This window comes from Oryzias latipes, chromosome 18 (assembly GCF_053564925.1).
Source record: "Oryzias latipes strain Hd-rR chromosome 18, Olatipes_Hd-rR_3.1".
Lineage (NCBI taxonomy): Eukaryota > Metazoa > Chordata > Actinopteri > Beloniformes > Adrianichthyidae > Oryzias > Oryzias latipes.
In genome coordinates this window covers 34,175,121-34,187,635 of record NC_136254.1, presented here as the reverse complement: position 1 = coordinate 34,187,635, position 12,515 = coordinate 34,175,121, and the positions used below count along the sequence as shown (strand labels likewise).

The window sequence follows — 12,515 nt, the reverse complement described above, 5'->3', positions numbered from 1 at the left end:
TACATTTTCTTCCTTCCACTCCCTTTCAAGCCATATTTATTAATATGTCTAATTATCCTATGTGTGATACGTCATTGTATGAATGTATAACTGCTGATTGCAATGTTTTTGTGTATTATTTTACTTGATTGCTTGAAATAAACCATTTTAAATAGTAAAAAATCAAATCAAAATTTTTGTGCTGTGATTAAATGTTATGATGTTCTATTTTATCTTAATGATGCAGTAAGTGTTTGTTTTGTGTTGCATATTTATTTGTGTTGTTTTGCCAGGAGACTGCAAATGTAAATCAGCCTTTGGCTAATTCTGAGTTTTGTAAATGTCTGTAATCAATCTGTTTTATGAAGTTACACTGTCCCATTCTGAATAAAGTTATAATAACTCATCTCCAACTTTGAACGAAGACGTGTTTACTGACTTTTCCCAAATAAAACTCTGCAGTTAGTTGAGCCATACTTGAACTTGAACGCACGTTTACAAGCCCAGAGTGAGCGTAGCATGAGCTAATGTCACAGATGTGCTGACGACGGCCTTTTGGTGCAGACCAAAACCAAAATGTCTGTGCCAATGAAGCAAACAAGAAAGGATTATTTATCAACGTGAACAGAAATATGTTAATTATTCCTACATGGATTATTTTCTACTAGGAACTAAATGAAACCTTTGTCATCAAAAAGCACCCGGTGACAAGCAGAAGATTTTTCCGGGTACCGTCTACTTTTAAGGTGCCTGATGGACGTCCTCTGATGGTGTGAAAGCTTTAAACTCAGTAGACATATAGGCCGGTGGTAATATTGAGGCGCAGCTCTGTTTCTTCCACTAAGCTTATCGTTTTTCCTTTTTTGGTTCTACAGGCTCAGTTCCAAACATGCAGGTAATCAGTAAAGTGAGACATTGGGGGACGGCCCTGCAATGATGGAAGGGACTTTTACAGTATCGCTCAAAGGAACAGGAAATGATCTCATCTTCCTTTGATTCTTTTAAATTGGTCAGAACAGTCTGTGTCACACTGCAGCTGCTGGATTCAGGTCCATCAAACTTTAACCAGAAAACCACCAAGAAAACAGCTTGTCGTTTGACTTTGAAGGAGTGAAAGTGCTTCCCATCTCCATTCAGCTTTATTTTGAAAAGCTGCAGTCCTTGGTACTGCTTAAACATGTTGATTCATGGGAAAGAGAGCTAACTAGTGACTGATTAAGCGCTCAACTCAGTGTCATGGTCAGGTCGTTGACTTTTACTGCAAAGCCCGTCCATCTTCAGAGCCCACTCCATCTCTGTCAGGGGGGAGGCGGGGTCTACCCTGAACAGGGAAATTCAGATGTAATGATGAACCCATGAACAGGATTTTGGACTGAGAAGAAACCAGAGAAAATCCACAAACTCCACACAGAAATGTCCCAGCTGGATTTGAATCTGGACCTATTGTGAGATGGGGGGGGCTAACCACTGGAACACGGTGCCAACCAAAAGTAAAACTATTCTGGACAAAACAGAACATTTTTTAAACTGAAGTTAAATCATTTTAAATGAATCAATTCTAAATCCTAAAATGTTTTTGAGCCATTACATCTTTAGGAAAGTGTAAAATTAGAAGGTGCTGCTTCTTCAAACAGTTTCAATATTTTTATTGATATACTGTAAATAGAACAGATTCAATAAAGTTCTCTCATGTACATTTATAACTTGTGTGGTTGTTTGTCTTTAAAGTCTTTTCTGCTCCTTCCAACGCCGTTTTCTGATGGTGGTGTTGAACCTTCAGCAGCAGAAACCGTCTCAGTTGAGTCTGTTTAACTCGACTAACTATTTAACTCTGACTCTTAAAGACGACCCGCCTCTTCCATGACCCAGAAACCCTCAAACTAAACCTGCAGCAGCACAACGGACTGAACGCTGAGGGCGGAGCTTCTGTCGGGTCGTTTGGATGACAGAATCCAGAATCAGGAACGGCTGACTTTGACTTTGTGAGGGTGAAACCTTTGAGGGAGCTGTGACCCGTCAGAAACCGTCTGAAACCCGCTGTCTAACTTTCCCCTTCTGTCCTCCAGGGTAGAACCTGCTGGCGATCAGTGGTTGAAACCAGGAAAAGGAAAATGTAAGTCTACCTTCATCCATATTCAGTCGTTCCTCTTAGAGCTCCTCATCCCTGAGGGTGATCCGTGCTGACAGTAGAAAGCAGTCATCCATTCATTCAGCTTTACGCTTAAGTTAAGAGCTCAGTCCAGTTCTCATATACTATCAATGGGTGGTCCATTGATTGTACATGAGTACTGGATTGTTGTGCAGTGAGCACTGTATTGTATATTCTGGATCTGACACCTTTTTTAACATCTCCTTGATAATCCTCATTTTTTCATGATGTTTTTGTCTGTAGTTCAAGTTATTCATGTTATAAACTGACCAATCAGATGCCTCAATAAAAGTAGGTTTGATAGAATTCATCATCACACTCACCCGGTCCACGTCTCAGATACAGTCAATGAGCAGAGCCACGGCTGAGGCGATTGGTTCTACTGTTTCTTGCAGTTCGATGTCCGTAATTCAGATCAATCCTCATCTTAGCTGGAACTGCAGGTGACAAGGTGGTAGAAATGGAGACCACAGAGGAGCACGCCGCTCTGTCAAATCCATGCAGCCAGACGGACCAGTTCTAGCAGAAATTTGCTCACATTGTTTCCTGTGGTTTGTGAAGTGATGTGAAACCCTCTGAGGGATTGATCGCAGTTCCTGCAGTTCCTCAGATCTCAGTTCCTTATTTATTGATGAAGGTTGTATTTTTTAAGAATCGTGTTTAGGCGCGTTCAGCGGTCACATCAGGTTGCTGCCTTGGTAGAGTCCATAGTCCACACTCTGGGCCACCTCTTGGTTCTGAACTTTGTTCAGAAATCTCCGTTTCTGCTTAGTGAGCTGCCGTCCAACTGTGTATAAATTTGTCAAATTGAAATCTTCCGAATCGTCACACATGATCTTCAGTTGTTCAAGACGAGCATTGCAATAATTAATACAGACCACCTCTCTACACAATGATGCATAAAACAAGTCAAAGGTTCCTGAAAAATAATTTTAAACCCCAGATTTTTCATTGACCATAGATTTTTTCGGTGGTGGGTTTGATATCGTATTCTCGTTTTTTTTAAATATTTTTGTTTACACTGGAACTATCATATTTCTACTGTGTTTTTCCTCATGTTCTTACACTACATCTTTAGCCAAGTATCTTCTGTGAATGTTTATAAACTTTTACCACTTGGGGGCAGTAAAGTCCTGCTGTTGATCAGGATGCTGGGGTTTGAGAAGTTTGAAGAAGCATCTTTGTTTTTTTCCGTTTGTAAAACTCCATGTAAAGTTAAGCTGAGATAAACACAGAAAATAAGATGTCATTTATGTTTGTTGCACACAAAAAACGAAAAATTGAAGCACTTTTAAGATTGAAATTCTTAGGAATGCAAATATGTTTATTACTGTCACAATAGGGAATCACTTGGGTTGCTTGGATGATGAATTTTTTTGACTTTTTATGTTAAATGTTTAACTTTAGTGGATTGTTTCTGTGTAAATCTAAAACCTAATGAATAATTCACTCTTAATGTGAAAAACTGACAGGATGTTTGTCACTGGAAGCAGCTCATTTGATGAAATAAAAGTCTGACTGAAAAGTTTAAGTCCCATTTGAAACAAAATATGAAGGAAGGTCTTAGGGCGGGGGTGCCAGTTTAGTTTAGTCTGTTTAGTTAAAGTTTCAGTATTATCCTATTGAATTCTATTCATTTATGATCCTTTTTGATTGTATGTTTACCAAATTACCGGTAAGGTTGACTGTTGTTGTGAATTTGAGCTGTACAAATAAATATGAATTGAATTAAATTCAAAAAAATAAGATTTCATGAAAGAAGCAAAACGAGCAGAGAGGAAGCAAAGTTCATTTAATGATGAATAAACTATAATAAACAGAAATAAATGATAACAAAACACAATAAAACTATGAAATATTGCATTTGTCCACCATTTTAAGGAAACAATTCATGAAAAAAACTCTACGAATAAAAAAACAATTATTTAAAATATCAAAGTTCACAATCAAAAAAAGGATGGATTCAGTTTTGATGCAGTAAAGCAGAGGCAAGTCAATGCTAAAGGGAATCATATTATTATTGAGTTTTATATAAGATTTAAAGATATGTTTATCCGAAGCTATTTTCAATTAAATACAAACTGTTTAAACCACAAAACAAATATTTAAAAATAAGACGCTGAAACTGTGACCCACTTTGAGTTCATGTTGTAGACGTTCAAGTTGTTTTTCACTGTTGGAAGCAGGCTGTACCTGCACTGTTTGTCCTGTGGGTGTCACTGTTGCTCTCTTGGGAACACAGGTGTGATCTGTGTTCATGAGGGTGTTGGTCTGAAGGTCAAATGATTTTTGACCTTTGTGCTAAAGTTTAATCACGTTTCCCTGTAAGTTTTGTATAACCAGTGAATAATTATTTGCGATTTTCTACGTGCCGCTGCACGACGGGGAGCTATTGGCAGAAACTTCAGGGTTTTACGCCGCCACCTGATTGTTTGAACATTGTTGGCGTGGTCAAGAATGTAGATGGTGGCAGTCAGGGGGGGTGATGTCTTTACAAAATTGGGCGATAGGATGGTGGCAGCTCTGATTGGACGATGTGTAAATGTCTCTGTATGGCAGCCGTCTGTATCAAGTGTCACCGTCTGGCTGGTCTTCGTGGGTAAACAAAAAGCGGCCATTTGGCCATTCTGCACCACTCTGCCTGCGCCCAAAGATCTTATTCAGTCTTCTTGTGCTCTTCTGCTGTGAGTCTTTGAGTCGGGTAGAAAGCACAATGTTCTGTCATCTGCGTCTTCTTCTCGCCATCAACCACACTTTGTCAATAAGCAGATCTCGGAGTTGCCGTGGTGCTGTCAACGCCACACTGAGTTCTGCAGCATCAATGCCGTCTCCCCATTCCGACCCACGGAGGCCAGGATCTCCGTATTGACGTCATTGCCAGGCCACCTACCCATGTCAGCAGTCCTCACTGAGTGTCTGTGCTACTACCGTATGATTTATAACAATCGGACAGTGGCAGTGGGACGGCAGCTTGGGGGCAGGGGGGTGGCTGGAGGGTGGCAGTCTGAAATGGACCAATCATCAGAAGATTTTGGGGACCGTGGAGACGTTCCTCAGTCATTTGTCGCACTGCTGCCTTTCTACCACCGCGCGACCCCCCCAAGTGTGCCCGGGCGACTAATAACGTAATAATGATAAAAAAAAGAAAAAGAACATTCGGCTGGTCGCTTTTTTCTCAAAACCTCAGTGTGTAAAAATGCGTTTGCCACCTACTGACTACAAATGACGTCATGCGGTCCACCTGCCGATTTTGTTGCTTTCATTTAGTTCACTGCGCAGTGGAATTTTTTCTAGTCTTTTTTGAAACAAGGATGGAGGGGAGAATTTTTTCGTCGTTAATAAATTTTTAAAAATGCACCAACCATTCCAGGATGTCAGGCCAACACCAGTTCACACATGGACTGAGCTACAATATTCAGCAATGAAGCATCTTCTGCTTCTTTCAATGGATTCACTGCAAAATGAACTTTTTCTATTGAAAAATGGTCATCAGTCAGGAGAATTCCAGAAGAATAGCAGGTTTAGGTTACAATTCCAACTTCTCTGTTTCTCATTTTCTGGCAACACCTCGACCTGCAAAAAAGAAAACACACAAAGCTGTTTTCATTTCACCTACTGACCTCATCACAGGTCCAGGGGGGTATTCCAGGAAGCATGTTTAAACTACCCTGACTTTAAGCCTGAACTCTGGCTGAAATCCGCCTGAACTTGCTTACTCTGGGTATGTCGGTTCCAAAAGACCGGATATGAGTCGGCGTAATTACGCCCGACTTGGTAACCCTTGGTTAATGCACGTGCGTGTCATGACATTCTCAATGGATCTCCGATTTCTGGAGTCACCATGGAAACGCGTGGAAAAAAAGAAAGCGCTACACTTCAGTGAGACGGAGTCTGAGGTTTTAATGACGGCGTATGAAGATTATACGTCCATCAAAAAAGTAATATGGCTGCATCATCAAAAGAAAGTTTCTGCTTGTAGTAAGAACAGACAAAGTAAACGCACAAGTTTTTGATCTTATTTTCATTTTCCCTGTGACTCATATATATATAACTTATCCAATTTTGCCACCTTAAATTAATTACTTCTATTGGTAACAAATAATTGAGTTAAATTTAATCAACATAATTTCTTACGTCTATAAAACACAATAATTCTTTATACAACTCAAATTTATGTATTTATCTAACTAAATGTCATATTACTCCAATTCAATTAATATTTCATGATCTCTCATATGTCTAAGTTTGAGCCGGCAGATATGCTCATTTTTACAACAATAAAAAGGACGGGAAAAGAATACACGTTACGTACAACTTCAATAAAGAATTTTCCATCAATGTCACTACAGTACTTCTCAGTATGGGTGGTATATAAACTCATCCTCTTCTCATTCACTCTTACTCATGGTGCAGAGACATAAGCACAGTAGGACTAAACAACTCAGCAAAACATGGCACAACACAGTAAAACAGCTAAACAACTAAACACATTTGTTCAAAAAGCCACACTTAAACCAAAATCCGTCCAGACAGGCAAAGCAAATGGTATCCCACAATCCTTTGCGGTGCCGATCTAACAGCAGGACCAACGTTACACCTACTTAATTTAATTAATTTGAATGAAAGTAAAATAACTGTCTGATAACTGCGTGTTATTTTTAAACTGACTTAACAAACAAAGGAGTTATCTTAACTGAAGCAAATAACTAAGTTAGATAAAAGTAAAAAAGTTTATCTTTCCAACATCCATATGTGATTTTATCACCCTCTCACGGTGAAAAAAGTATTATCTGAGCTTCTTTATCCACTAAATCATCTTCAAATGGACACACAATCGCGCTTCACCTCTCTGACAACAAACTAAGCTTCAACTAAACCTGCTCCCGACCAGGTTATGTTCAGAGCATGAGTTGCCATGGCAACTTGACCTACCCTGAAACATACCTCCATTTCTGGAACCGAAAACTGAGGTTATCAACTTCCTTAGCCTCAAACTTACCGTGGGATATAGCATAACCTGCTTTCTGGAATACCCCCCAGATATTCACAAAAATCCTCATCAGAGCCAAAACAAAACTGTCCCAAAAGTTCTTCTCCTCTTTCAGCAGAAAATTGCAGCTTTTTTGGAAGACTAAACCTGAAATCATGTCGCGTTCTTGAAGTCGTCTTTGTCCTCTGCAGTGTTTCCTGTTGATTTCACACCTCAACGGTCAATGTTTGACAGTCAGGAAAGTCCTAGATCAAAGTGGTGACAGCACAGAGCCTCAAGGAGCCACAGGTCACACAATTGACAAAAAAATGTCTCATTTCTCATTCTGAGCTTTAAAGTTCTGAAAATACATTTCCTAACTGAGTTCTGTGATTAGTGCTCTGAAAGTCCCACACATCTACTCTAACCTTGGAATACTGGTAGCAATCTATCAAAGAACTTTAATAAACATTTGTTGAACAGGACACATCAGCTGCCAGTCATGATAGATTCATCACAAGAGTTGGACTTCTGCTCGTCATCCTCAGATGAAACAGCTGAGAAGTGGAAGCAGGACGGCGACGGTTCCTCGGCTACAAAGAACCTTTGGAAAAGAGCGTGTACATTAGTGCGTTACCTCGAGCCCACCTGCGGTAGGTGTACAGGCACAGGAGGAAGACCGTGATGTGTAGGACGAAGACCATCACTCCAGCAGTGATTCTGATCCATATGATGTGAGGAGGATCAGGGGTGGGAGGAGCTTCAGGAAGCTTTACTTTGGCTGTGGGCATTAACAAAATACAAGAACAGCTCATGAAGTTTTTTACTTCTGGAACAACCTGACAACGTAAACCGAGAAACATGTGGGTGTGAGAATTTATCTGAAATAACCTCAACCTGACTTATTTTATGAATGAACTACCATCAAGGACGGACCGCTGACTCAACACTTCAGTCCGTGGACCTCTGTCAGAGTCAGAGAGACGTCTGCACCTGTCTGCAGGTCTGCTGCTCCAACAGGTCTCAGCTTGGAAGGACCGTCTCCATCCAGCATGTTTCTGCATGCAGTTCTTTTTTTCTTATTTTGGGGGGGGGTTACTTTCAACAGTCCTCTTTGTTCTTCTTAAAGTCCATTTTGGCTGAAATGGCTTCTGATGGTGTGATGTGAACCTGAAGGAGGGGCCTCCTAAAGTCTTTTAGGTCCCTCTGGATTGTTTTCTGTGTCTCTGATTTCCATTAAATGGTTTTAAATGACTTTTTGTTTTTGAGTCAATTTCCTTTTTTTTTCTTCTGTGATTTTCTAAGGTGTATCTTCTCAGCAGAAGACAATCATCTTATCCTCATCTTCATCACTTCATCTGTGCCTGAACAGCAGACTTACCTTTGACTGCCAGCCAGCTCTTTGCTGACATCTTCCCTTTGGACAGGTGCTCACATGAGTAAAAACCTTCAGAAGACTGAGAGATGGAGGTGAGGACCATCCTCCCCTCCTCTTCCTCTCTGATGAACTCCCCATCCTGGTAGAAGTTGGCACTGAAGTTTGAGGTTGAGGAGTCTTGGTGTTCATCCTTGTAGGAGCAACGAAGAGTCACACCGTCCCCCTCAGTGACGCCATACGGGGGGCTTTCCATGATCACAGGTGACTCTGAAATGTAACCACAGTCCAGTCAAAGGTCGGCCTTTGGCTGACATCCTGCAGAGACCGAGTGGAGGTTCAGGCTCACCAGTGACCGTAACGTTGACGACGTTGCTGCACTCCCCGTGATCGTTTTCACACCAGTACACCCGGGTGTCTGATGGGTAGTCGATCTTGCAGGAGGACTCTTTGGGGATCCCCCAACCGTACTGACAGTTCTGATTGAAGCACATAGACATTGTGACAGAGCACAAATCTGTCACGATGTGAGTGTTAGATAAAGTGTATTTGCTTCTGACAGCATCAGTGGGTGCACACACTGTGTAGCTGTAAACTTCCAACAGTTCTTGCAATTCACTTTATTTATTTTCTGTTTTTGGTTGTTTTCTATGTCTTATTTGTTTACTTCCTGATTCCATAGGAGTACTTCCTGTATCCTGAACGTCCAGTGGACCCACCTATTGTTTTTGGTTTCCTTTGACAGGCCTGTTTTAAATTCAAAATGATTTCTTTTTATTTTGCATTTTTGTTTAAAGAAAGTTGTTAAAGTTTGGACTTCTTTGTCTAATTATTGCTTTTGTAATTTGGAAATGCATGTAATTGTTCTTTTGTTTTCAGGAAATGTTTGATTTTGATTGTTAATTGTGTTTGTTTGGCAAGGGGTGGAGCCAACCACCTTTAAAAGAGGACCTCTTTTCAAGATGGAGTCTCTCTCTGGTGATGTCTGGCTGCCATGCTGCTGCACTGTAGGCTGCAGACTTGCCACATTATTTTCAATGGGTGCATTTTTCCCCACATTTTTGCCTTACAACTACATAAAGATTGAGAGCACCTTGACTCTTTGTGTGGACAGTAGTTTGTTATTCTGACAGACGTGTTCCTCTTCACGGTCCAGCCGGTGGAGTTGGCCGCACAGCTCAGGACGATGGTCTCATAGCGGCGGAACTGAGACCGCTCAGGAGAGATGCTCAGAGTCGCTGCAAAGAGAAGAGGTTAGTGTGTTTGAGAGAAAATCATTAGTTTTTTTACTTTACATTTGCTTTTCCACTAAAGCTACGGACACACAGAGTATTTGACACATGTTCCAGAACGCACTAAACTCAGGTTCTTGAACATGTGTTTAGCCCATACTGTAGTGTTTACAGTGGACAAGCAGGGAGGGGCTTCACCTTCTTTTGCTGTTGCTGCTGCTTACACATGTCTGCCACCTACAGTTGAAAGCCCCTCAGTGTAAAACGTCAAAGCGGTGCAAATCTAGTGAATCTAGCTCCAGGCTTTTTCTTTCACAGCTCTATTCTGATATATGAAAGACCTGCTGTTGTTGAATTCCAGAAGGGCAGAAAAAGCGCAATTATTCATTTCTCCTTTGTGATCATGTTTACAGCGGTTGGCACTTGCGTGTTTTGAAAAGGACTCTACCTGTACGTCACAACCAAATCAGAGTGTCTGATTGGTCAGAGTTCAGCGTTGTAGCGGTTTAGGGTCAAGAAGTTCAACTGGCTGAACTTTCAGTGAGCGATAAATGAACGATTTGCACGTACAGCCTTAAACTTAAACTTAAAGCCTTAGACTTGACTTAAAACCTTGCATAGCGACACGTGAATGTGAGTGTTCTGAACACAGAAGCTGGTTCTAAACTGAACTGATCTAATTTATTTATTAACTGTACCAAGAATTGATGCTACTTCTGTCTGCTAGCTTAGGCTTTCTCTAAGAGACCTTTGAGAGAGAAATAACTTCTATGTCAACAAAATGAAGTTCCTGAACATTCATAGTTTTTCTTTCCATTGAATAGAACTTTACTGATCCCTTAACGGGGGAATCAATTAACGTATGAGCTTCTCTGATTTATAAAATAATCTTTAATCTGAAAGGCTTTGTACTCACAGAGCATGAGGCAGAACTGAGCGACCTCCATCCTGTTGTCGTCTGACAAGGAAGTCATCACATCGCTGCAGAACTTTAACGACCCCCCCCCCCCCCCCCCGTTTTCTTTCTTTTGATTTTGTTAAAAAAACATCCTTCAAAGTGTTCTATGCTTTCAGCATAACTTTCCGTAAAGCTTGTTCCTTCTTGACGGTGAAACCGCAGCAGTCATTCGAGTGTTTGGCTTTTTTCACACCTGTAGAGGAAATGCATAGAGGTCACCTGCAGACTGACGGCTCCCCAGAAACCTGTATTTACGTCAGAGGCAGCCTGCTGCTGTCTCACTGCTTTGGTCCTTTTTACCTCTCATGTTGTCTGGCGGGTAAAAAGTGACCCACTACCAGGTTTAGTTGAAGTAAAAATACCCTAAACGGTACTAATCCAACTTGAATACTTTACATTTCCTAAATCCACTATTAAAAAAAGTGATTCTTTATGTTTCCATGTGGCCTGGACACCAAGAGAGCAATAATAATAATTGTTGGATGGGTCATTTTTGACCCGTGAATCATAAAAGCTAAAAAAACAGACAAATGTCAAAGGCCACACGCTAACTCTCTCTGATACATAAATGCACACACCTACACACACATCTATACACACACCTGTACATCCACACATCTACACACACACCTAAACCCACATCTATGCACACACTGACACATATAAACACAAGCCTATACACATCTGTACACACACTGACACATCGATACACACACCCACATCTAGGCCAGCTCAGTGGTTGGAGTGTGACTGGAAGGTTGGAGTACAAACCCAGACCAAGTCCTACCAAAGACTTTAAAAATGGGACCCAATGACTCCCTGCTTGACACTCAGCATTAAGGGGTTGGATTGGGGGGTTAAATCCACCAAATGATTCCTCAGAGTGGCTGTGTCTGCAGCTCACTGCTGCTCCCCCAGGGGAGGGGTGAGATGCAGAGAACAAATGTCACACACCTATGTTTGTGACAGACAGATAGTGTGATGTAATTGAATCTGTACACACAGAGACCTTGTCCACTGGAGGCTGCTGCAGGTCGGTCCAATCAAAAAGGCGACGGTTCTACTGGATGTCAAATGAGGTTACTGAATATTTGGATTTTGTAGGGTGGGGATTTTTTGACCCCTGCGTCAAATTAAGTTAACAGAATGTTTAGATCACAAACATGTTAAGGTTTTTTTAGTGACAGAAAATGTCATTAGTTCTGTTTAGTTTTGGTTTGCAGGAAAAACTCACCAGAGAGCAAACCTCTACATCTGAGCATTCTCTCCTCACAAGAATGATCAAACATCTGTTTACTGCATTTCCCAGGAGTCCACACTCCAGCTGGGATGACTCATCCCAAAAATATATTTCAGTCTTCTTCCCAAAAACGTAAACAAACTTTTTATTTTTTCAAGTATCCTCTAGTCTTTTCAAGAAAGATGTCAGGATGACACTAACTGTTATGAAGAAGCTGCTCAACCCAACCAAGCCCCCCCTCATATGCTAAGGAATGCAGAATCCAGTCATTCATTTATTTCCTATAAGTGTTTTTTCCAGTCAAGGGTCACGGGGTCACTGGAGCCTACTCAGCTGCTATTTAGTGAAGGCGTGGATCATCATGGACATTTTAGAAATACAGAGGAGTCCTCAAATGACCCCGTTCTGCTAGCTGCACACTCAAAAGGTTTCAATCTTCTGACTTTAAAGGTTACTTTTGTCTGTTAAAAGACGGCACAGCTCAGATTTACCAAGTGGAAGAAAACAGGAGGTTCATTTTAGAGAGGAAGTTATGGCCACAGGAGTTCACTCACTCATCCTCCTCATGCTGGATCCTGAGGTTAAATGTTTTCAGTGGCGCCCTAAAAGAGCT

General features: G+C 41.1%; 3 protein-coding genes across 4 annotated transcripts in view; 1 reads left to right on the top strand and 2 right to left on the bottom strand.

Annotated features, from left to right (window-relative positions):
- LOC111949261 (myelin-oligodendrocyte glycoprotein-like) overlaps positions 1-12,515 on the bottom strand; it is a 150,101-nt gene that overhangs the window by 74,750 nt on the left and 62,836 nt on the right. The window lies entirely within an intron of this gene.
- LOC110017036 (CD276 antigen-like) overlaps positions 1-12,515 on the top strand; it is a 58,099-nt gene that overhangs the window by 35,144 nt on the left and 10,440 nt on the right. The gene's annotated exons all lie outside the window — the stretch shown is intronic.
- On the bottom strand, positions 3,900-10,698 carry LOC144987023 (uncharacterized). 2 transcript variants are annotated; one of them, XM_078935875.1, is made up of 5 exons: positions 10,621-10,698; positions 8,822-9,710; positions 8,479-8,742; positions 7,735-7,878; positions 3,900-5,701 (listed from the first exon to the last, which is right to left on the bottom strand). In XM_078935875.1, the coding sequence occupies exons 2-5, from the start codon at positions 8,970-8,972 to the stop codon at positions 5,679-5,681; spliced, it is 582 nt and encodes a 193-aa protein (XP_078792001.1). In that variant the 5' UTR covers positions 8,973-9,710; positions 10,621-10,698; the 3' UTR covers positions 3,900-5,678. The 2 variants fall into 2 exon arrangements, with proteins under 2 accessions (XP_078792001.1, XP_078792000.1); XM_078935874.1 differs by lacking the exon at positions 3,900-5,701 and having other exon boundaries at positions 6,463-7,878.